Here is a 25,197-nt window from a genome sequence, read left to right as displayed (position 1 = left end):
AACTTGGCTGGGCATCAGGAGTTTGCTGTCTTGGCTCCGGGAAGAATCTCTTGGTAGGGCTCAGTTGCCATTCGGAATTAGTCTTTTTCACCAGGGAACCGCTCACCTGTTAGGGGGAGAACTGCTCTGGGGAATGGCAGGAATCTAACTTACAATGCAATGTTCATTGTAAAATAGTCTTATATGGAGACCTTATATGGAGACCTTTATAAGTAATAATTACACAAATCTTATAACATACCAACAATATCAGAAATTTTCTAAATCCTTTTCAATCTTTTTCATTTCTCTTCATATCTCTATTCATCAAAACATAATTCAAACCAACATTTAAAATATACTGTATACTCCTATATACAACCCTTTACAACATTAATTCAATTGATAAATTATGCATATTTCATATAAAGAGCCAATCTTATAAAGAGCATCAAAGTTTTATTCAATCCAACATATACCAATTTAATCTAAATTTATTAATTTATAAAACATCTCTTGACATAATTATGTTGATTAATTATACCTACTTATCTACACTAATAACGTTAAAACAATTATAATAGTACAATTATTCTAATTGTAGAAAAGAAAAGGAAAAATATATCAATTGATCCATCACCCATTTATTTATTTATTTAATTGGATTTCTATGCCGCCCCTCTTCGAGGACATTCTCTTTTGAACTCTCCCAAATTCCATTTCTTATATATTTCTTATATATTTTCCTTTTGGTGTCTCACAAGTTGGAAATTCTGACTAAAACTTTTTTCAGTCAGGACATTCAAAGGGGTTTTTCTCCTGTGTGAGTCCTCTGGTGTCTCACTAGGCTGGAACTATCACTAAAACATTTGCCGCAGTCAAGACATTCAAAGGGTTTCTCTCCTGTGTGAGTCCTCTGGTGTTTCACCAGGCTGGAACTCTGAATAAAACTTTTCCCACAGTCAGGACATTCAAAGGGTTTCTCTCCTGTGTGAGTCCTCTGGTGTATCACCAGGCTAGAACTATCACTATAACTTTTCCCACAGCCAAGACATTCAAAGGGTTTCTCTCCAGTGTGGGTCCTCTGGTGTTTCACCAGGCTGGAACTCTGACTAAAACTTTTCCCACAGTCAGGACATTCAAAGGGTTTCTCGCCTGTATGAGTCCTCTGGTGTGTCACCAGGCTGGAACTATCACTAAAACTTTTCCCACAGTCAGGACATTTAAAGGGTTTCTCTCCTGAGTGAATCCTTTGATGTTTTAAAAGGCTGGAACTATCACTAAAACTTTTCCCACAGTCAAGACAGTCAAAGGGCTTCTCTCCTGTGTGAGTCCTATGATGTTTCACCAGGCTGGAACTCTGACTAAAACCTTTCCCACAGTCAGGACATTCAAAGGGTTTGTCTCCTGTGTGGGTCCTCTGGTGTGTCACCACACTGGAATTATCACTAAAACTTTTCCCACAGTCAGGACATTTAAAGGGTTTCTCTCCTGTGTGAGTCCTCTGATGTAACGAAAGGCTGGAATTACGACTAAAACTTTTCCCACAGTCAGGACATTCAAAGGGTTTCTCTCCTGTATGAGTCCTCTGGTGTTCCACCAGGTGGGAATTATGTCTAAAACTTTTCCCACAGGCAGGACATTCAAAGGTTTTCTCTCCTGTATGAATTCTCTGGTGTTGCACCAGGCTGGAATTCTGACTAAAACCTTTCCCACATTCAGGACATTCAAAGGGTTTCTCTCCTGTATGAGTCCTCTGGTGTTGCACCAGGCTGGAATTCTGACTGAAACTTTTCCCACATAAAGGACATTCAAAGGGTTTCTCTCCTGTGTGAGTCCTCTGGTGTATCACAAGATAGGAATTACGACTGAAACATTTCCCACAATCAGGACATTCAAAGAGTTTCTCTCCTGTGTGAGTCCTCTGGTGTCTCATCAGGTGGGAATTATGTCTAAAACTTTTCCCACAGACAGGACATTCAAAGGGTTTTTCTCCTGTGTGAATCCTCTGGTGTTGCACCAGGCTGGAACTCTGACTAAAACTTTTCCCACAGTCAGGACATTCAAAGGGTTTCTCTCCTGTGTGAGTCCTCTGGTGTATTACGAGATGGGAATTACAACTGAAACCTTTCCCGCAAGCACGACATTCAAATCGTTTCTCTCCTGTGTGAGTCCTCTTGTGTCTCACCAGGAGGGAATTATGACTAAAACCTTCCCCATGGTCAGGAGATTCAAAGGGTTTCCCTCCTGTGTGAATACTCTGGTGTTTCATGATTGAAATTTTGACAGAATTTTTTAAAAAAATTTCAAGTTTTCTTTTCGAGTCTTGCCTGCTTCACCAGACTGGAATTCTCTTTGAAACCTTTGTAAAAGACATAAACTGAGAATTTCTAATGAAATATTTACACAATCTGCACAGTCATATGTTTTCTCCCATATGTCTTCTGGTATACTGGCATGTTGCCATGCTCATTGAAGGACCTAGCACATTGGGAGCAGTTTTGTGAGTTCCCTCTTGTGTGGTTGCGTCCATGAATCACAAGGGAGCTGTTCTGACTGGTTTTTGCTACACTGTGAATGGCTTTTCTCCTGTCTAGTTCCTCGTTACATAAACAGCTGTAATTTTTCAATCTCTTTGGTTTCCACAATAGGCAAATTCAAGTCACTTGTCCACAGCTCAGGTCACCAAAAATATGAGCAATGCCTTGTTTAGTGGAGCTTTCATTCAAGCTGTTTTCTTCCTCACAGGGAGAAGCCTGCGTTCCTGTCTGCTCTAAGTGACTTAACTATTGGCCTTTTCCTCCCCACTGACTTCCAGATATTTCCCTTTTTTGCTGATTGAAAAATAATCTCCTTTGACTTTTCATATAACTTTTCCTTGAGTTCTGCATAATCTGCTTATTCGAGCTTGAAATCTTTCTTGATTTTCTCTCTCTTGTCCAACAGCTGCTGGAGGAGGAGAAGGAGAATTGTATAGTTTTCTGAAAGAAATGGAAAATACAGTATTTTGAAAGGGATTTTCTTCCCTTTTCAACGTTGGTTCTTATTTACAGTTGTCCCAACTGCTCTTATTGCCATCTTCTTTGTCTGTAAGATTCAATGAAAAGTATAAATTTAATTGTTTATAAAGTAGTTAGAGATGATGTGAAAAAAGAAAAAAAAAGTATATACAGTGTTCCCTCGATTTTCACGGGTTCAAATTTTGCGAAAAGTCCATACCACGGTTTTTCAAAAATATTAATAAAAAAATACTTTGCGGGTTTTTTCCCTGTACCACGGTTTTCCCCACCCAATGACGTCATATGTCATCGCCAAACTTTCGTCTGCTTTTAATAAATATATATTTTAATAAAGTTTAATAAATAAACATGGTGAGTAATAATCTAAATGGTTGCTAAGGGAATGGAAAATTGCAATTTAGGGGTTTAAAGTGTTAAAGGAAGGTTTGTGATACTGTTCATAGCCAAAAATAGTGTATTTACTTCCGCATCTCTACTTTGCGAAAATTCGACTTTTGCGGGCGGTCTCGGAACACATCCCCCGTGAAAAGCGAGGGAACACTGTACTGTATAATGAAAAAGCAAACATGCGCCAATGCTAATCACTTACATTATTTATGCTTCATAGAAGACTACCGAGATGCATGTTGAAATATCCATTCAAATTCAGTTGTTTAATTGGGTCAATCAAGAATTCTTAGCAATACAAAGGACCATCATCAAACATAACTTGAAGTGCTGGATATAAATTATACACTGCTCAAAAAAATAAAGGGAAGAGTTAAATAACACAATATAACTCCAAGTAAATCAAAACTTCTGTGAAATCAAACTGTCCACTTAGGAAACAACACTGATTGACAATCAACTTCACATGCTGTTGTGCACACTGAACTTTGTACAGAACAAAATATTCAATGGTAATATTTCATTCATTCAGATCTAGGATGTGTTATTTGAGTGTTCCCTTTATTTTTTTGAGGAGTATATAATTGTAGATATCCTGCTTCCCTGAAAATAAGGCAGGTAGCCATCTAGTGGTGGGATGTAATTTGGGGGTGGTAGTGTGGGCAGGTTGGAGCAAAGTGGGGCGGGGGTGGGCATGAGATGGGCATCTTACTGGTACTGGAGTTTGGCAGCTCTGTTTGTTTCTCAGCTGGTTTCTTTACAGAAAAATATATTGCATGGTAGAGAAACTCTTCTCACTGAGAGACATTGTTAACTGCTTGGCCTCGGAAGAAGAGTTTCTGTATTTTCATGCTTAGAAACATAGAAGAGTGACGGCAGAAAAAGACCTGGGGGCTATGAATTGTACATCTTTCATGGCCAAATTGTATTGAATGATATGCATGTTTTGATTGGATTCCTGAGTTGTAGGTTTTAACTGTGGTTATTGTTTTAATTTATACTTGACTTTTTATTGTTAACTGTTACCTAATCCTAGGCTGCCTTAACGGAGGGGTGGAATAAAGATAATGCGAAGTTTAGCTTAATGCTTTGGTAAGATCACATTTGGATTACTGCAAATAGTTTTGATTGCCATATTTTAAAAGAAGTGGAGACACACTATAAATAGTGAAGAGAAATAACGGGCTGAAGGCTAAAACATATAAAGAAGGCTTACAGGAATCGAGTATGTCTAGTCTAGTGGAAAGAAGTGACATGACAGCAATGCTCCAATTGTTGAGGGGTCAAGAAGAGGGGAGTCAATTTATTTTGCAATGAAATAGAAGGCGAGACAAGAAGCAGTGGATGAAAACTAATCCAGGAGAACAAGTAACCAATTGTCTGAAATGATATTGGGTCTTCTGCTTGGGCAGGGTCCCTTCCAACTCTGTCACAAACCCCCAGTGATGGAGCACCCACAACCTCTGCAGGGAAGCCATTCCCAAAGAATCAACCTTAACTTGAAAGAGGCTTTTTCAATCCTCCCACCAGCAGAAAATTGCAGCCACCAGTTTCACAGCGTGCAGCACCAGTGGGTTTAAATATGGGCAGGAGAGGAACCAGCAGCAGCTGACACGCTTCAGGCGGTTGCTTCTCTGCTTCCAGGCCGTGGAGGAAAAACAAACAGTCCGGCTTGCTCCCGGACTCTCCTCCTAACTACTTTCAACTCACCTTCCAGCTGCTACTTCGATTCTCGGAAGAGCAGAAAAGACGCTCCGCAGGCCACCTTCCCTCCCATGAGTCTTGCCGGAAGAGGAAGTTTTGCGTTTCTTCTCTCCTCCGATCCTTTCTAGCAATTAAGTACTCGATGGTTTTAACTCCTCTATTATGCACATCTGAGGCACAGAGATGCCTGCTATCTCCTGATAGCGGCAAAAAACCACAGTTGTCCCGTCTCTTCCTAAGGGGTTTGCAAGATGTTATCACTTTACAAATTCTATCAAATCGTTTTTCACTTCTAGCAACTGATCTTTGCAAGTGAGCCTAGTGAAATATGATGCTACTTGTCTTAACAAAGTTATATATATGTACAGAGCCCTAAAGGTTCATGAAGATTTAAAGAATGCCACAATCATCTTTGCTAAGGGGACTCTCATTCGAAATCAAAACCTCTCTACATCCCAAAACTTCAAGACTGATTTCCCATGGCTCCCAAGGATTTATTACACGGGAGCACCATCAGGCCAGACACTCTAGGGGAGCCAACTTCATTCCTGTGGGCTGCATCCAAGAGCAACCAGAATGCCATGTTCATTCCTGAAGGAGGAAATTTTATATTTGCTAAATGCCATGTTCCTCAGTAAATTGGCCTGCAAGGAAGTCTCCATTTGGCCAGAGAGAGAGGAAACTATGTAGCAGGGTGTAGAAAATGGGGTGTAGAAAAGATGGAGAGCTGTCATGGGTGCACCTCGGTACAACCATATAACACCTATGGAGGAATATAACACCTATGCTCCGCAAGCTGCACTGGCTACTGATTAATCTCTGGTCACAATTCAAGGTGTTGGTTATTACAGTGTTCCCTCGATTTTCGTGGGTTTAAACTTCGCGAAAAGTCTATACCACGGTTTTTCAAAAATATTAATTAAAAAATAGTTTGCGGGTTTTTTTCCTATACCACGGTTTTTCCTGCCCGATGACGTCATGTGTCATCGCCAAACTTTTGTCTGCCTTTAATAAATATTTTTTAAAATAAACTTTAATAAATAAATATGGTGAGTAACAATCTAAATGGTTGCTAAGGGAATGGGAAATTGCAATTTAGGGGTTTAAAGTGTTAAGGGAAGGCTTGTGATACAGTTCATAGCCAAAAATAGTGTATTTACTTCCGCATCTCTACTTCGCGGAAATTCGACTTTCGCGGCTGGTCTCGGAACGCATCCCCTGCGGAAATTGAAGGAACACTGTATCTATGAAGCTCTACATGGCTTAGGACCAGACTATTTATGGAACCGTCTCCTGCCACATACCTCCCAGAGACCAATAAAATTGCCATTCCCTATTCCGCAGGGGTGCAGTACCGGGACACGACCGGGCCCATCCAGGGGTGGGGCAGGGGAAATGGGTGAGCAAAGGCCCTGCACAGCTGACCTGAAGTGAGCACAGAGACCTCCAGCCAAGCTGGGTTAGGGGCGGAGAGGGCGAGGCAGCAGTGGAGAGCCCAAAATCCCCCCCTCCAGCCTCTTCCCAAGGGGGCTGGTTGGGAGGAAAAAAGGCGTGGGATGCGGGACAAATGATCAAAAAACGGGACTATCCCGCTGAAAGCGAGACGTCTGGTCACTTTAGTCTGGTGAGATGCGAGTCGAGCGTAAAGAGATTCTTTGGGGAAGGAGAGGCCTATGGGCACTCTCGCGTGGGAGAAAGGACTTAGGGGGACCATGTGGAGGAGTGAAGGGCCGAGGGGACACAAGAGACACAATCTGAAGTTAGTTGGGGGAAAGATCAAAGGCAACATGAGAAAATATTATTTTACTGAAAGAGTAGTAGATCCTTGGAACAAACTTCCAGCAGATGTGGTTGGTAAATCCACAGTAACTGAATTTAAACATGCCTGGGATAAACATATATCCATTGTAAGATAAAATACAGGAAATAGTATAAGGGCAGACTAAATGGACCATGAGGTCTTTTTCTGCCGTCAGACTTCTATGTTTCTATGTTTCTAAGACATAGGAAACAGACCAGAGCAGTGTTCCCTCTAATTTTTTTGGGGGGTGGGCGGAAAAGTATAGTGTCTGAGCAGCAGTCCCTTCAGGACTGGGCGGCACAGAAATAATAAATAAATAAAGAAACAAATAAACAAACAAACAAATAAATAAAAAACCCACCCTGTTTTTCCTCAGAGAATTTCAAAATCAAATACTGTACTGTGTGTCTATAACAGTGAGCTCATAATAGCGCAACTCTATCAATATCAAAATGCCACTTAAATAATTGAGCTAGTTTCAAACTAGATTTTGATTTTCTTTCTCTTCCTTACTCCCATTCTTTTTCTTTCTCTTGTCCTTCCTCTCTTTTTTCTATCTGTTTCTCTCTCTTCCTCTCTCTCTCCTTCCCTCTCACTCTTTCCCTCTCGGCTTCTGGGCAGGTTTGGAAAACTCTGAGTTGATGATGATTTTTAAGTGAGCGATTGCTAACTGCTCAGCTTAGAGGGAACTATGGACCAGAGGGTGTCTTAGAGTGGGGGAGTCCTCGGGATGCCTACAGCAGGCAAGCATCATGATGCTGGGCTAGGATTCCAAGAGTTTCCCCCTGCATGGAGATAGCCAGTGTTCTGCTTAACATCCCGCACATTCAATTCATGGTTGTTTCAGGGAGAGTAGAGAGATTTGGGTTGTTAAGGAAAACAGCCTGGCTTAACAGCTATTGCAACATACAACCATAATTGCAAGTCCCATAATAGTTGTATCTTGAGGATTACTTTTATGCTGACTGACTGAGGACTTCTGGGGTTAAAATCTGGTTGAAACCAAGCTAGAAGACTGAAACTGCAAATGTGGGTGTTGTGGTTAGCTCTGGCCCAGCTCCTGCCCCAAGGACTGTGGATGTGGGGGAGACATCCACATGCTGCAGGCCTGTTTTGCCCCCCCCCCGGTGGAATCTGCTGATGAAGGCTCCTCTGACCAAGAAGACATGAGTGACAGGGAGGAGAGTGTGGCAGACAGCTCAGAAGGAGATCAATTATCTAGCTCCTCCTTGGATTCGGAACAAGAGTTAATGATACAGCCACGCATGCGGAGAGCGATGCATAGGCAACAACAACCGAGAGATTATTATCAAAGAAAATGAGGCCACCTGTGGTTGGGTGAGGCTGTGGTAATTAGTGAGGCTGCTATAAAGAGCAGCCTGTGGGTTTGGCCATTGTGGAGGATTATCTGATCGTTGTGTTTCGTGACTGCTTTGCTGACTTTGACCTTTTGTGTGCTGATTTTCCCCCGCTTTGAAACTAAACCAGGGCAAAGTGTGTTTCACTTTGTGAAAGAAGGACTGTGAATTGCCTCACAGCTGCAAGCTAAGTATCACAGAACTGATAAGGGACTTGTACAAATTACCAGTTTGTTTGGAGACCAGTGCTCTTGGCTATACCAAAAGAGGGCTTAGTTTAAGTGACTTTTCATTATAAAGAACATTGTTTTGAATTTTCAAACGTGTGTGTCTAGAATTTGTACCTGTGAATTTTTGGGAGGAGTCTACCAGAGACCCCGACAGAACAGTGGGTACATAATCTACATACAAAAACATCACCCAACATTTATTTTTGGTGAATTCCACTACTTCTGCAAAAGGAAATATCCAGAGGATTCTGCTGTTAACCAGAAAATGGCAGGTAGCAGTTTTCCACTTTTCTTTTCTCTCCACCTACAAGTTTAAATCCTGAGAAAAAGAATCAGGCCAGGGGTCAAACAGACAATTTCTCACCTACACTTTGAACGGGGTTAAGACCTCATGGTCCATCTATTCTGCCCTTATACTATTTTCTGTATTTTATCTTAGGATGGATATGTGTTCATACCAGGCATGTTTAAATTCAGTTACTGTGGATTTACCAACCACGTCTGCTGGAAGTTTGTTCCAAGGATCTACTACTCTTTCAGTAAAATAATATTTTCTCACGTTGCTTTTGATCTTTCCCCCAACTAACTTCAGATTGTGTCCCCTTGTTCTTGTGTTCACTTTCCTATTAAAAACACTTCCCTCCCGGACCTTATTTAACCCTTTAATATATTTAAATGTTTCGATCATGTCCCCCCTTTTCCTTCTGTCCTCCAGACTATACAGATTGAGTTCATTAAGTCTTTCCTGATACGTTTTATGCTTAAGACCTCCCACCATTCTTGTAGCCCGTCTTTGGACCCGTTCAATTTTGTCAATATCTTTTTGTAGGTGAGGTCTCCAGAACTGAACAGAGTATTCCAAATGTGGTCTCACCAGCATTCTATATAGCGGGATCATAATCTCCCTCTTCCTGCTTGTTATACCTCTAGCTATGCAGCCAAGCATCCTACTTGCTTTCCCTACCGCCTGACTGCACTGCTCACCCATTTTGAGACTGGATCACAAATGAAATTCAACTCTCCATCAAGGAACTGAATGACTACAGACCAGGAACCTGGTTCACAGCTAAACTTAAGCAGCTATGTCATTCCAAAGAGGAAGCCTGTTAAAAAGCTGATAAAATTTATTTATTTATTTTATTAATTGGATTTATATGCCGTCCCTCTCTGAGGATTCGGGGCAGCTTACAACATATAAAACAATACGATATAGTAACCTAAATCCAATTAATTTAAAACTAAATATATTAATCTAAAACCCCCAATTTCATTAAAAACCAGTCATATCAACTCAAACACTAACCATATATGACATTCATCAGCCAGAGGGCTAGAGTCCAATTGCCTCAAACCTGGTGACACATGCGATTCTTAAGATTCTTGTGGAAAGTGAGGAGGGTGGGAGCAGTACGAATCTCCGGAGGGAGCTGATTCCAGAGTCCCGGAGCTCCCACAGAGAAGGCTCTTCCCCTAGGCCCCATCAAGTGACATTGTCTAGTTCAGTGCTTCCCAACCTTGGCAACTTGAAGATATTTGGACTTCAACTCCCAGAATTCCCCAGCCAGCAAATGCTGGCTGGGGAATTCTGGGAGTTGAAGTCCAGATATCTTCATGTTGCCAAGGTTGGGAAACACTGGTCTAGTTGATGGAACCTGGAGAAAGTTGACTCTGTGGGATCTGACCGGTCGCTGGGACTCATGCGGCAGAAGGCGGTCCCACTGGTAATCTGGCCTGATGCCATGTAGGGCTTTATAGGTCATTACCAACACTTTGAATTGCGCCCAGAAACCAATCGGCAGCCAATGCAGTCCATGAAGTGGTGCTCGCATGGCTGCATTTTGCACATTTTGTAGTTTCTGAACGCTCTTCAAGGGCAGCCCCATGTAGACAGCATTGCAGTAGTTGAATCTTGAGGTGATAAGGGCATGAGTGACCATGAGTAGAGACTCCCTGTCCAAATAAGGCTGCAACAGGTGTACCAAGTGAACCTGGGCAAAGGTTTTCCTCGCCACAGCTGAAAGATGATGTTCTAAAGTTAGCTTAGAACAGCATCTAAGCTAACTTAGAAAATGCTGTACAATCAGGCCAGAAATATATCAACAAGGGAGATAAGAGCAGCAAAAAGAAACTGAAAAGCTAAAGAATCAGTTCTCAACAAATGAACCAGCAAACATTTGGAGAACTCTTAAAAAATATCACTGGTTATGGCAAACTACCTTCCCAGGCTGAAGAAAATCAGCGACTGGCAGGTGACCTGAACGTGTTCTACTGCAAATTTGCAAGGAAACTACAGCCACCTATCTCCACAACATCCACCCCAGACACACCAACAACAGCCAAATCTCCTACAACTGACCCCATTCCACTGGGTTCACAACCCCTGGTGATCGCATAAAAGGAAGTGCAAGAACTATTTCACAGACAGAAGCCAGGAAAAGCACCAGGCCCAGACAATATAACTCCTTCTTGCTTAAAAGTCTGTACTGACCAATTGGCCCCCATCTTCACCCAAATCTTCAACAAATCACTAGTTATGCCACGTTCCTTCTTGCTTAAATGCTCCACTGTCATCCCAGTGCCAAAGAAGCTCTCCGTCAAGGAACTGAATGACTACAGACCAGTTGCTCTAACATCTGTAGTTATGAAAACCTTTGAAAGGCTAGTGATGTCCCACTTGAAAACCATCACGGATCCACTTTTAGACCCCCTGCAATTTGCATACCGAGCAAATAGATGGACAGATGATGCTATTAATATGGCTCTGCACTACTCCTACAACATCTTGAATTTCTAAAGACCTATGCTAGGGTCCATTTTGTAGACTACTTAGAAACATAAAAACATAGAAGACTGACGGCAGAAAAAGACCTCATGGTCCATCTAGTCTGCCCTTATACTATTTCCTGTATTTTATCTTACAATGGATATGTTTATCCCAGGCATGTTTAAATTCAGTTACTGTGGATTTACCAACCACGTCTGCTGGAAGTTTGTTCCAAGGATCTACTACTCTTTCTGTAAAATAATATTTTCTCATGTTGCTTTTGATCACAATCTCCCTCTTCCTGCTTGTTATACCTCTAGCTACGCAGCCAAGCATCCTACTTGCTTTTCCTACCGCCTGACCACGCTGCTCACCCATTTTGAGACTGTCAGAAATCACTACCCTTAAATCCTTCTCTTCTGAAGTTTTTGCTAACACAGAATTGCCAATGCAATACTCAGATTGAGGATTCCTTTTCCCCAAGTGCATTATTTTACATTTGGAAACATTAAACTGCAGTTCCCATTGCTTTGACCATTTATCTAGTAAAGCTAAATCATTTACCATATTCAGCATTCAACACCATACCAAACATTCTTCTAACTAAACAAAATCAGCTAGCGGTACCTAACACACTTGTAAGTGGATCACAAGCTTCCTAACAGGCAGGAAGCAGCAGCTGAAGTTAGGCAAAATCACATCAGATTTTCAAATAGCACAGCCTCCCCCCCAAGTCTGTTTACTTTCACCACTTCTCTTCTCTCTATATACCAATGACTGCATCTCAAACAATCCATCTGTTAAACTACTGAAGTTTGCAGATGATACAACAGAAAACGATGGAACCGCAAAGAGATGGGAGGTTGAACAACTAGCCTCATGGTGCAACTGGAACAATATGGAACTGAACACACTCAAAACTGTAGAAATGGTGGTAGACTTTAGGAAAAACCCTTCCATCCTACTACCTCTTACAATTCTAGACAACACAATATCAACAGTAGAGCTTCAAATTTCTAGGTTCTATCATATCTCAGGACCTAAAATGGTCACGTAGCATCAAAAACATCATCAAAAAAGCACAACAAAGAATGTTCTTTCTGCGCCAACTCAGGAAACTCAAAGTGCCCAAGGAGCTGCTGATTCAGCTCTACAAAGGAATCATTGAGTCTGTCATCTGTACATCTATAACTGTCTGGTTTGGTTCTGCAACCCAACAAGATGACACAGACTTCAGAGGATAATCAGAACTGCAGAAAAAGCAATGGCTGCCAACCTGCCTTTCACCGAGGACCTGTATACTGCACAAGTCAAAAAGAGGGCTGTGGAAATATTTACTGACCCTTCACATCCTGGATATAAACTGTTTCAACTCCCACCCTCAAAACATCGCTATAGAGCACCGCACTCCAAGACAACTAGACACAGGAAGAGTTTTTCCCAAATGCCATCACTCTGCTAAACAAATAATTCCCTCAACACTGTCAGACTATTTGCTAAATCTGCAATACTATTACTACTAGTTTTTTCTCATCATACCTGTCACCCATCTCCTTCCACTTATGACTGTATGATTGTAATTTGTTGCTTGTATCCTTAAGATTTTTATTCTTACCTGATTGCTTATTTGACCCCTATGACAAAATGAGTGTCATAGGGGTCAAATAAGCAATCAGGAAGCAATAAAAATCTTAAGGATGCAAGCAACAAATTACAATCATACAGTCATAAGTGGAAGGAGATGGGTACACTTAATGTTGTACTTCGTGATTCTTGACAAATGTACATTGTCTTTTATGTACACTGAGAGCATATGCACCAAAGACAAATTCCTTGTGTTCCAATCACACTTGGCCAGTAAAGAATTCTATTCTATTCTATTAACTTTTGCATTATGTGGATTTCTTTGTGTGCAATAACGGATGCTTGAAGCAATGCCCACAGACTGGACATTTTAAAGATTTCTCCATGGTGTGAGTCCTCTGGTGTCTCGTGGGGTAGGAATTCTGACTTAAATGTTTTCCACAGTCAGGACATTCAAAATGTTATTTTCCTGTTTGAGTCCTCTGGTGTCCCATGATGTGGGAATTTGTCATGAAACATTTCCCACGATCAGGACACTGAAAAGATCTCTCTCCTGTGTGAGTCCTCTAGTGCAGTGGTTCCCAAAGTTGATGGTATCATCCCCTGCTGGGGGGATAACTTAGGGGGACGCTAAGGGCTGGCATGTGGTATGCTATACTGGCTGGCCATATCCCCAAACCAGTCCTGTCCCCTGTGCCACCGCTCATGTCCACCTAGTCACCCGCTTGCTGCTTTTCCCGTCACTCTTAGAAACATAGAAGACTGACGGCAGAAAAAGACCTCATGGTCCATCTAGTCTGCCCTTATACTATTTCCTGTATTTTATCTTACAATGGATATATGTTTATCCCAGGCATGTTTAAATTCAGTTACTGTGGATTTACCAACCACATCTGCTGGAAGTTTGTTCCAAAGATCTACTACTCTTTCAGTAAAATAATATTTTTCTCATGTTGCTTTTGATCTTTCCCCCAACTAAATTCAGATTGTGTCCCCTTCTTCTTGTGTTCCCTTTCCTATTAAAAACACTTCCCTCCTGAACCTTATTTAACCCTTTAACATATTTAAATGTTTCGATCATGTCCCCCCTTTTCCTTCTGTCCTCCAGACTATACAGATTGAGTTCATTAAGTCTTTCCTGATACGTTTTATGCTTAAGACCTTCCACCATTCTTGTAGCCCGTCTTTGGACCCGATCAGTTTTGTCAATATCTTTTTGTAGGTGAGGTCTCCAGAACTGAACACAGTATTCCAAATGTGGTCTCACCAGCGCTCTATATAAGGGGATCACAATCTCCCTCTTCCTGCTTGTTATACCTCTAGCTAGGCAGCCAAGCATCCTACTTGCTTTCCCTACCGCCTGACCACACTGCTCACCCATTTTGAGACTGTCAGAAATCACTACCCCTAAATCCTTCTCTTCTGAAGTTTTTGCTAACACAGAACTGCCAATGCAATACTCAGATTGAGGATTCCTTTTCCCCAAGTGCATTATTTTACATTTGGAAACATTAAACTGCAGTTTCCATTGCTCTGACCATTTATCTAGTAAAGCTAAATCATTTACCATATTACAGACCCCTCCAGGAATATCAACCCTATTGCACACTTTAGAGTCATCGGCAAATAGGCATTTAGCATTTCTGGACCACCCTGGCCTATATAACTTGTTCCCCTTTGCCACATGGGCACCTTGCCAACACCCTGGTTGCTTCTCACTCCCCCTGCCCTGTCCATTGTGTACTCTGCAGCTTTCCTACCTGAAACGCTGAGCCCCTATTCTGCCTAGACAGGTAAGCCTGCCTTCCTGTTCTTGGCACCGCGGCTGGCCTGCAAGCGCTACCTCGTGGAGCAGCTGCAGGGCTTGTGCTGTTGTATGCATAAGCTGCAGGATTGCAATGAGCTCCATCATACTGGCACAACTGGGGTCTTCCTGCCATTCGTGCATGCAACGGCACAAGCCTTCCAGAGTCATGTTCTACAAGGCAGCAGCGGTAGCATGAAGTCTCACAGAGACTCATTTCTGGCAGGTGGGATGTGTTGGGCCATGAGACACGCATCCTACCTAACACTTGTAGCTTCGTCATGTTCCTCGGCATTGTGTCCAGAGAAGCCCATTATAAAAGAAAATGTGAGAAGCTTTCTTTTAGACCTGGACGAGGGAATAAAAGGGGAACTAATAAAATTTGCAGATGACACCAAGCTGGCGGGGGTAGCCAACACCCTTGAGGACAGGCTCAGAGTACAAGAAGACCTAGACAGACTATCACAGTGGGCCCATACCAACAAAATGAGGTTCAACACCGACAAATGCAGAGTCCTCCACCTCGGCAAAACGAACCCTAGACATACATACAGCCTGGGAGATACCCCACTCAGCAGTAGTGACTGCGAAAGAGATCTTGGAGTCTTGGTGGACAATCAACTAAACATGAGTCAGCAATGTGCAGCAGCAGCCAAAAAAGCCAACTCAATCCTAAGCTGCATCAACAGAGGAATATGCTCCAAGACCAGGGAAGTACTAATACCACTCTACTATGCCCTGGTCAGACCCCACCTGGAGTACTGCATCCAATTCTGGTCACCTCACTACAAAAAAGACATCGAAACTCTGGAGAAGGTGCAAAAAAGAGCAACCAAAATGATTAGGGGACTCGAAACCAAGACTTACGAAGAGAGATTGAGAGAACTGGGCATGGACAGCCTAGAAAAAAGAAGGTCTAGAGGGGACATGATAGCAGTTTACAGATACTTGAGGGGTTGCCACGGTGAGGAGGGGGTCTCTTTATTCCCCAGGGCACCAGAGGGCCGGACGAGGAACAATGGTTGGAAGCTGACCAAGGAGAGATTCAACCTGGAAATAAGGAAGAACTTCCTGACGGTCAGAGCGATCAACCAATGGAACTGCCTGCCAGGGGAGGTGGTGAACTCCCCAACTCTGGACACCTTCAAGAGGAGATTGGACTTCCATTTGGCTGGGGTGCTGTAGGGTTTCCTGCTCAGGCAGGGGGTTGGACTCGATGACCTAACGGTCCCTTTCAACTCTATTAATAAAATAAAAAAATAAAAGAATGGGCTACACTGGACACAACGCCAAGGAACGTGACAGAGCTACGGTACAATTGTCAGGTAGGACGCGTGTCTCACAGTGGGATGCAGTTTGGGGGTAACAGGTCAGGTAGGGTGGAAGTGGAGGAGGGATGGACAGGGGCTGGGCGGGCCACAAGACAGGCATCCTACTTAACACTTGTAGCTCTGTCATGTTCCTTGGCATTCATTCATTCATTCATTCATTCATTCATTCATTCATTCATTCATTCATTCATTCATTCATTCATTCATTGGATGTGTATGCTGCCCCTCTCCGTGGACTCGGGGCGGCTAACAACAGTGACAAAAAACAGAATGTAAAAATCCAATACTACAACAGTTAAAAACCCTTGTTATAAAACCAATCCTACATACAAACATACCATGCATAAATTGTAGAAGCCTAGGGGGAAAGATTATCTTAATTCCCCCATTCCTTGGCATTGTGTCCAGAGAAGCCCATCTTAAAAGAAAATATTTTTTTATCAAAGTTGTCGAACACACGAGACATTTTCTTTCAGAATGGGCTGCGCTGGACCTAATACCCAGGAACGCGATGGAGCAACAAGCATCAGGTGATGGGACAGTTTGGGGGTGACTGGTCGGGTGGGGTAGATTGCAGACTGGGTGGGGGTCTGGGTGGGATGTGAGACAAGCGGCTTACCTGACATTTGTAGCTCTGTCACGTTCCTCAGTGTTGTTTCCAGGGCAGCTAGACACAACACCCAAGATATTATGTAGTGAATTGTTTGGGGATGCTGTTTGTTTAAGCAGCTGTATTTCTTAATGCTTTGATCACAGTGTTACAGAATTACAATTGGTTCTCGTGGGTTTACAAACTTACATTATTGTAAATTGCACAATAGAGGTAAATGATGCTAAAGTTCAGTAATTTTGCTCAATTGCTAAAAAAAACCCATTTATTTTCATTAGTCTGTATAGATATTACTGAGTTGGCTCTAACAGCCAAACATTGTTTTACTAATCTGCAAATTGCTGATAATCAGTTACTGGTTTGTTTGTTTTTTTGCTGCGTCAGGAGGAACAGTAGAATGTATATTTCTTTCCTTCTTCCTGTCTTCCTTTCTTTTTCTGACTTCCTTTCTTCCTACTGTTTCTTTTTTTCCCTTCTTCCCTCCCCTTTTTTCCCTGTCTTCCTTCCTACCACCTTTCTTTCTCTCTTTCTTCCTTCCTAAGAGCCTCCACCCCTCTCCACCCCATCCGACCTGTCACCCCCAAACTGCATCCCACCGCGAGATGGGCATCTCACTGGAGTTTAACAGCTCCATACGTCTGTCAGCTGGTCTCTTTAGGGGCAAAAAAGCTTGCAAAATACAAAAACTCTTCTTGTTGCTCAATTGCTAAAAAGTTGTTAATTGCTCGACCTTGCAAGACGTTTCTGCATTTTGCAAGCTTTTTTTCCCTAGAGATCAGCCCACAGACAAATGGAGCTGTTAAACTCCAGTAAAACACCCATCTCACTATGGCAGAGGTCCCCAACCTTTTTAGCACCAGGGACCGGCTTTAAGTTAGACGAGTTTTCCACGGCCCGGTGGGGGGGGGGGCTTTGGTCATATGGGGGTGGGGTTATGGAGGGGTGGAGCTTAGTGACGCAGCCCTCCACACTTCTCCACAGGGCGGGGAGAATCAGGAGGCTCCTTTGGCGGCTGGGGGCTGCCTGGCTTTGTGATTTTGGCTGGGGGGGGAGTTAGGAAGGTCCTACTTCTCCCCCCCCCAGCCAAAAATTCAAAGCCTATCTGCTGGATACGGGCGATGAGTGGGACAGAGCGGCGCGGAAGCCTCTTGCAGCAGCTGCCACAGCCACCGGCTTCGGCGCCGCTCGTCCCGCTCATTGCCCGTGTCTGGCAGAAGCTGCTGCCCGAGTGCTCTTGGCCGGCGGGATTTAAAGTGCTGGGGTGGGGGGTGTCCCAGCGGGAGGCGAAGCACTGGGGTGGGGGGGCTGTCAGGACACCCCCACCCCAGCACTTTGAATCCCGACGGCCAAGAGCACTCGGGCAGCAGCTTCTGCTGGATACGGGCGATGGGCGGGACGAACGGCGCCGAAGCCGGTGGCTGTGGCAGCTGCTGCAAGAGGCTTCCGCGCCACTCTGTCCCACTCATCGCCCGTATCCAGCAGATAGGCTTTGAATTTTTGGCTGGGGGGGGAGAAGTAGGACCTTCCTAACTCCCCCCCCAGCCAAAATCACAAAGCCAGGCAGCCCCCAGCCGCCAAAGGAGCCTCCTGATTCTCCCCGCCCTGTGGAGAAGTGTGGAGGGCTGCGTCACCGCCCGACGCCCCACCCCGTCCTGCATAATGTTCTCTGCCGGGAGGGCAGCGCCGCCGCGGACCGGCTGAAAACCCCCAACGGCCCAGTCCTGGTCCGCGGACCGGCGGTTGGGGACCTCTGCACTATGGGACACAGTTTGGGAGTGGCAGATCGGGTGGGAGGGAGCGGAACGGGGGGGGGGGCTTTTAGGAAGGAAGCAAGACAGAAAAAGAGAAAGATGGTAGGAAGGAAGGCAGACAGACAGAAAAAGAAAGGAAGGAGGGAAGGGAGGGAGCGAGAGAAAATGGAAAGAAAAAAACAAATGAAAGACTTATGACTACAATTAAGCCTAATATTTTGGTTGCTAAGTAAGAGCATCGTTAAGTGATTTTTTACATTTTACAAGTTGGCACGCCCACCCGGTCACCTGACCATCAAGCCACACCCATCTGAGAGGGTTGGGAGAGGGGTGAGGATGAGTTTGTAGCACCAAGGGGGCGGTGGACTGAAAAAGTTTGGGAACCACTGCTCTAGTGCACGGGTAGGCAAAGTTGGCTCTTCTATGACATGTGGACTTCAGCTCCCAGAATTCCTGAGCCTATCATGCTAGGCTCAGGAATTCTGGGAGTTGAAGTCCACATGTCATAGAAGAGCCAAATTTGCCTACCCCTGCTCTAGTGTATTGTGAGGTGGAAATTTGTAATGGAACATTTCCCAGAATCAGAACATTAAGAAGGTTTTTCTTCTTTGTGAGTCCTCTGGTATCTTACCAGCATGGAATTATCACCAATTCCCCCCCCTCCCCCCAAATATAAGATTCGAAGGGTTTCTCTCCTGTGTGAGTCCTCTGGTGTCTCATGAGGTGGGAATTTCTAATGAAACATTTTCCACAATCAGGACACTGAAAAGATTATTCTCCTGTATGAGTCCTCTTATGTCTCATAAGGTGGTAATTCTGACTAAAAACTTTTCCACAGTCAGGACATTCAAAGGGTTTCTCTCCTGTGTGAGTCCTGTGGTGTCTCATAAGATGGTAATTCTGACTAAAACTTTTTTCACAATCAGGACATTGAAAAGGTTTCTCTCCTGTGTGAGTTTTCTGGTGTCTCACGAGGTGGTAATTCTGACTAAAACATTTTCCACAGTCAGGACATTCAAAGGGTTTCTCTCCTGTGTGAGTCCTCTTGTGTCTCATAAGGTGGTAATTCTGACTAAAACTTTTCCCACAATCAGGACATTGAAAAGGTTTCTCTCCTGTGTGAGTCCTCTGGTGTCTCACAAGGTGGTAATTCTGACTAAAACGTTTCCCACAGTCAGGACATTCAAAGGGTTTATCTCCTGTGTGAGTCCTGTGGTGTCTCATGAGATGGAAATTTTGACTAAAAAGTTTTCCACAGTCGGGACATTCAAAGGGCTTCTCTCCTGTGTGAGTCCTCTGGTGTCTCATGAGGTGGGAATTCTTACTAAAACCTTTTCCACACTGGGGACATTCAAACAGTTTTTCTCCTGTGTGAGTACTCTGGTAAATCATGAGGTTGGAATTTTGGCTGAAACGTTTCCCACAGATAGGACATACAAAGGCTTTATCTCCTGTGTGTGTTATGAGGTGGGAATTTCTTTATGAAGCATTTCCCCGAATCAGAACATTAAGAAGGTTTCTCTCCTGTGTGATTCCTCTGGTGTCTCACTAGCGTGGAATTATCACTAAAACTTTTCTCACAGATAAAACATTCGAAGGGTTTCTCTCCTGTGTGAGTCCTCTGGTGTCTCATGAGGTGGGAATTTCGAATGAAACATTTTCCACAATCAGGACATTGAAAAGGTTTCTCTCCTGTGTGAGTACTCTTGTGTCTCATGAGGTGGTAATTCTGACTAAAATGTTTTCCACAGTCAGGACATTCAAAGGGTTTCTCTCCCGTGTGAGTCCTCTGATGTGTCACCAGGCTGGAATTATCACTAAAACTTTTCCCACAGATAGGGCATTCAAATGGTTTCTCTCCTGTGTGAGTCCTCTGGTGTATTATGAGGTGGGAATTTCTAATGAAACATTTCCCACAATCAGAACATTCAAAGGGTTTCTCTCCTGTGTGAGTCCTCTGGTGTCTTATGAGGTGGGAATTCTGAGTAAAACAGTTTCCACAGTCAAGACATTCAAAGGGCTTCTCTCCTGTGTGAGTCCTCTGGTGATTCATGAGAAGGAAATTTCGACTGAAACTTTTCCCACAATCTGGACATTCAAAAGGCTTTTCTCCTGTGTGAGTCCTCTGATGTCTCATGAGATTGGAATTTCCAATGAAACATTTCCTACAATCAGGACATTCAAAAGGTTTCTCTCCTGTGTGAGTCCTCTGGTGTATCACCAGGCTGGCATTCTCACTGAAACGTTTTCCACAGATAGAACATTCAAAAGGTTTCTCTCCTGTGTGAGTCCTTTGGTGTGTTATCAGGTAGGAATTCTCACTGAAACTTTTCCCACAGATAGGACATTCAAAAGGTTTCTCTCCTGTGTGAGTCCTCTGGTGTCTCATGAGGTGGGAACTCTGACTAAAACCTTTTCCACAGATAGGACAATCAAAGGCTTTCACTCCTGTGTGGGTCCTCTGGTGTCTCAGGAGGTGGGAACTTCTAATGAAACCTTTTCCACAATCTTGACACTCATAAGGTTTCTCCATGGAGTGAATCCCCTGATGTATTACCAGGCTGGAATTACGACTGGAACGTCTCCCACAGTCAGGACATTCCAAGATTTTTTTTCTCCTATATAAGTCCTTTAGTGTATCACGAGACTAAAATTCTAAAACTTTTCCCATAGAAAGGAGATGCAAATGGTTTTTGTGTGTGGATGAGATGGTGTCCGAGATGGAAATTTCTACTGAAAGTTTTTCCTACAATCTAGACACAACCACAAGGGAGCTATTCTAACCAGTTTTTGCTTCATTGAGACAATGTGTTTGGCTTTTCTCCTGTTTAGCTCCTTGTTGCATAAACAGCTGTGATTTGCAATCTGTGCTTTTCCCACAATAGGCAAATCTATGGAGATTTTCCACAGCTGATATTCTTGAAGAAATAAAAAAATTGTTTAGTGTTCTTTCGTTCAAGCTCTTTTCTTCCTCATCAAGTGTGGCCTGCATGGCTTTACTATTGACAGTATCCTCCCCACTGATTTCCAGATACTTCCCTTTTGCTAAATGAAAAATAATCTCCCTTGACTTTTCATGTTCCCCGAGTTTTGCATAATCTGCTTATTCTTTCTCGATTTTCTCTTTTGTCTAACACCTCTTAAGGCGGAGGAGAATTGAGTGGTTTTCTGGAGGAAATGGAAAATATTTTGATTTTCTTCTCTTTTCAACATCGCTTGTTATTTACAGTTGTCCCGAGTGCTCTCGTTGCCATCTGCTTTGTCTGTAAGATTCAAAGAAAAGTAGAACTTTTATAAAATGATTGATGATGCGAAAAAAGTAAAAAAGTATATATTACAATGAAAAAGCAAACATGCTCATATACTACCATATTTTCCGGAAAATAAGACCGACCCCCCAAAATACGGGGTGGCGCAGCAGGTAGAGTGCTGTACTGCAGGCCACTGAAGCTGATTTGTAGATCTGAAGGTCAGCAGTTCAAATCTCATCACCGGCTCAAGGTTGACTCAGCCTTCCATCCTTCCGAGGTGGGTAAAATGAGGACCCGGATTGTGGGGGAAATATGCTGGCTCTGTTAAAAAGTGCTATTGCTAACATGTTATAAGCCACCCTGAGTCTAAGGAGAAGGGCGGCATAAAAACCAAATAAATAAATAAGCAAGCTAGAGCCTGGTCTTTTTGGGAGGAGTGGGCCTAATATAAGCTGTACATCCCAAATAAACCCAGGAGTAAGGGTGGGGCCATCATGAAAGGCGGTGAGCACAAGAGGGTGGGAGCAAGTGTCCAGCTGCAGCTAAAGCCTGCTGGCCCCTTGGGGCAGTGCTACAACTACTAATTCTGAGTGTTGAGGCATGTGTTGAAGAAGGGAGGGGGGGGGAAGGAAAAGGCCTGTTACGATCACCATGTTGCAGCATAGAAACATAGAAGACTGACGGCAGAAAAAGACCTCATGATCCATCTAGTCTGCCCTTATACTACTTTCTGTATTTTATCTTAGGATGGATCTATGTTTATCCTCCAGACTATACAGATTGACTGTAACATTTCCCACAATCAAGACATTCAAAGGGATTCCCCCCTGTGTGCATGCTCTTTTGTCTCACAAGTTGGGAATTTCTAATGAAACTGTCTTGCAATCTCGACACTCACGGTGTTTCTCCGTGGACTGAATCCTCTGAAGCTGGAATTTCAACTGAAAGATTTTCCAACAATCGGGACGTTCAAAACATTTCTCTCTTATGTGAGTCTTCTGGGTATTAGCAGGCTGGAATTATTACAACGCCTTGTTTAGTGGTACTTCCATTCAGGCAGTTTTCTTCCTCACAAGGAGAGGCCTGTATAACTGTCTGTTCTACATGGCTTTGCTATTGACCTTTTCCTTCCCACCGACTTCCAGATATTTCCCTTTTTTGCTGATTGAAAAACAATCTCTTTTGACTCTTCATGTAATTCATCCTCGAGTTATAATCTGCTTATTCCAGCTTGAAATCTTTCTTGATTTTCTCTCTTTTGTCTAACAGCTGTTGGACTAGGAGGAGAATTATGTGGTTTTTGGAAGGAAATGGAAAATATTTTGATTTCTGGATTGATATTCTTCCCTTTTCAACGCTGCTTGTTATTTGCACTTGTCCCGGGTGTTCTTATTGCCATCCTCTTTGTCTATAAGATTCAAAGAAAAGTACAACTTTAATTGTTTATAAAATGGTTAGAGATTATGTAAAAAAGAAAAAAAAGTATACAGTGTTCCCTCGATTTTCGCGGGGGATGCGTTCCGAGACCGCCCACGAAAGTCGAATTTCCGCAAAGTAGAGATGCGGAAGTAAATACACCATTTTTGGCTATGGACAGTATCACAAGCCTTCCCTTAACACTTTAAACCCCTAAATTACCATTTTCCATTCCCTTAACAACCATTTACTCACCATTATTACTGGTACTCACCATTGAATAAGACACTTAGTGATCCTGATATTTATAAACATAATTATTTATTAACAATAAAAAAAATTTGTTATTTATTTGCAAAAATTATTAGTTTGGTGATGATGTATGACGTCATCGGGCGGGAAAAACCGTGGTATAGAAAAAAACCTGTGAAGTATTTTTTAATTAATATTTTTTGAAAAACCGTAGTACTGTATAGGCTATTCGCAAAGTTCGAACCCACGAAAATCGAGGGAACACGGTATATTACAATGAAAAAGCAAACATGTCCCAATACTCAAATAGTCTATTATCTTATTTACAATTCACTTGACACATGGAAGACTACCAAAATCCATGTTCAAATATATATTCAATCACATTCAGTTGTTTAATTAAGTCAATCACAATTTTTTAGCAATTCAAAGGACTACCATCAATTATACCGTATCTTGAAGTGTTGGGGATAGATTATATCAGCGTTTCCCAACCGGTGTGCCGCGGCACAGGTGTGCCGCCAAGCTTCAGCTGGGCGGGGCGCTGCCGGTACTTCCGTCCTGGGGCTCCCGCTCGCAGCTGTCCCCCGCCTCCTGCTCGATGCCGCGGTTTTCGGCGCTCTCCTGCTGGGCCCCAAAGAAGGAAGGCAGGAAGAAGGAGAGCTCCGTTCTTCGCACCTTTTTTCTGCCTTCTTTCTTTGGGGCCCAGCAGGAGAGCGCCGAAAACCGCGGCATCGAGCAGGAGGCGGGGGACAGCTGCGAGCGGGAGCCCCAGGACGGAAGTACCGGCAGCGCCCCGCCCAGCTGGAGCTCCTCTGGCATGTCCGATGGGAGGGGGGGGGCCGCAGCGGCCGCAGGCAGTCGGGGGAGATGGCGGCGGCGAGAGGGATCGCTCTCTCTCTCTCTCTCTCGACGGCAAGTGTCCGATGGGAGCGGGGGGGGTGGCCGCAGCGGCCGCAGGCAGTCGGGGGAGATGGTGGCGGCGAGAGGGATCGCTCGCTCGCTCTCTCTCAGCTGACTGCAAGTGGGAGCCCTGACGGTGGCGGTTGGACGTGCTGCTGGACGTCGTATATGCTGGCGCTGCGTGCCTGGCATATACGGTGTCCAGCACCACGTCCAGCTGCCGCCGTCAGGGCTCCCGCTTGCAGTCAGCTGAGAGAGAGAGAGAAAGAGAGACATATAAGAGGCAGAGAGAGAGAGAAAGAGAGACATAGCAAGAGAGGCAGAGAAAGAGAGACAGAGCAAGAAAGAGAGACAGCAAGAGAGGCAGAGAAAGGGAGATAGAGAAAGAGAGAGAGAAAGAGAGACATAGCAAGAGAGGCAGAGAGAGAGAAAAAGAAAGAGAGACATAGCAAGAGAAAAGGAGAGACTTAGCAAGAGAGGCACAGAGAGAGAGAGAAAGAGAAAGAAAGAGAGACATAGCAAGAGAGACAGAGAGAGAAAGAGAGATAGCAAGAGAGGCAAAGAGAAAGAAAGAGACATATAGCAAAACAGTGAAAGAGAGAGAGAGAGCAAGAGAGAGAGAAAAAAGCAAGAAAGAGATAGCAAGAGAGACAGAGAGAGAGAGCAAGGGAGAGAGAAAGACATAGAGGAAGGGAAGGAGGGAGAGAGAAAGAGAGCAAAAAAGAGAGGAAGAAAGAAAGAAAGAGGGATGGAGAGAGAGAATGAAGGGAAGGAAGGAAAAGAGAGAAAGAGGGAGAAATAGAGTGAAAGGGAGGAAGAGAGAGGGTTTTTTTGTCCAAACTTTTCTTTAGCCCGCCCCCCCCCCCCCCTTTCAGTGTTCCCCAGGATTTTGAAAATACGAATAATGTGCCGCGGCTCAAAAAAGGTTGGGAAACACTGGATTATATAATTGCAGACATATCCCAGCAGAGAGAAAAGCAGATACAGCAATCTATACATGTATACATGTCTTTCAACCCTGACAAAATGTCCCAAACTTTTTAGTCAAACCT

General features: G+C 43.6%; 2 protein-coding genes across 4 annotated transcripts in view; both read right to left on the bottom strand.

Moving 5' to 3' along the window:
- Positions 1–423: 423 nt before the first annotated feature.
- LOC139159991 (zinc finger protein 84-like) lies at positions 424–19,815 on the bottom strand. 3 transcript variants are annotated; one of them, XM_070737475.1, is made up of 3 exons: positions 5,097–5,168; positions 3,589–3,734; positions 424–3,066 (listed from the first exon to the last, which is right to left on the bottom strand). In XM_070737475.1, exon 3 carries the CDS (start codon positions 2,249–2,251, stop codon positions 782–784), a length of 1,470 nt encoding a protein of 489 aa, XP_070593576.1. In that variant the 5' UTR covers positions 2,252–3,066; positions 3,589–3,734; positions 5,097–5,168; the 3' UTR covers positions 424–781. The 3 variants fall into 3 exon arrangements, with proteins under 3 accessions (XP_070593576.1, XP_070593577.1, XP_070593578.1); XM_070737476.1 differs by lacking the exon at positions 3,589–3,734 and having other exon boundaries at positions 5,097–5,326; XM_070737477.1 differs by lacking the exons at positions 3,589–3,734; positions 5,097–5,168 and adding an exon at positions 19,121–19,815 and having other exon boundaries at positions 727–2,076.
- LOC139159992 (zinc finger protein 850-like) overlaps positions 19,737–25,197 on the bottom strand; it is an 18,111-nt gene continuing 12,650 nt past the window's right edge. The window contains exon 2 of the mRNA XM_070737479.1: positions 19,737–20,735. Within this exon, the coding sequence (XP_070593580.1) occupies positions 19,831–20,735 (905 nt within the window). The 3' untranslated portion in view covers positions 19,737–19,830. The remainder of the gene's footprint in view (positions 20,736–25,197) is intronic.

This window comes from Erythrolamprus reginae, chromosome 2, assembly GCF_031021105.1.
Source record: "Erythrolamprus reginae isolate rEryReg1 chromosome 2, rEryReg1.hap1, whole genome shotgun sequence".
NCBI lineage: Eukaryota > Metazoa > Chordata > Lepidosauria > Squamata > Dipsadidae > Erythrolamprus > Erythrolamprus reginae.
Note: the sequence above shows the minus strand (reverse complement) of the source record. Positions and strands in the feature narration are given on the sequence as shown.

Coding starts and splice junctions, on each gene's coding strand:
- LOC139159991 (XM_070737477.1), bottom strand. CDS start 19,715: ATGATTTACCAGAGTACTCACACAGGAGAAAAACTGTTTGAATGTCCC. Junction 2,077..19,120: donor GAATTACCACCTTATGAGAC/ATAAGAGGACTC, acceptor ATCTCGTAATAC/ACCAGAGGACTCACACAGGA.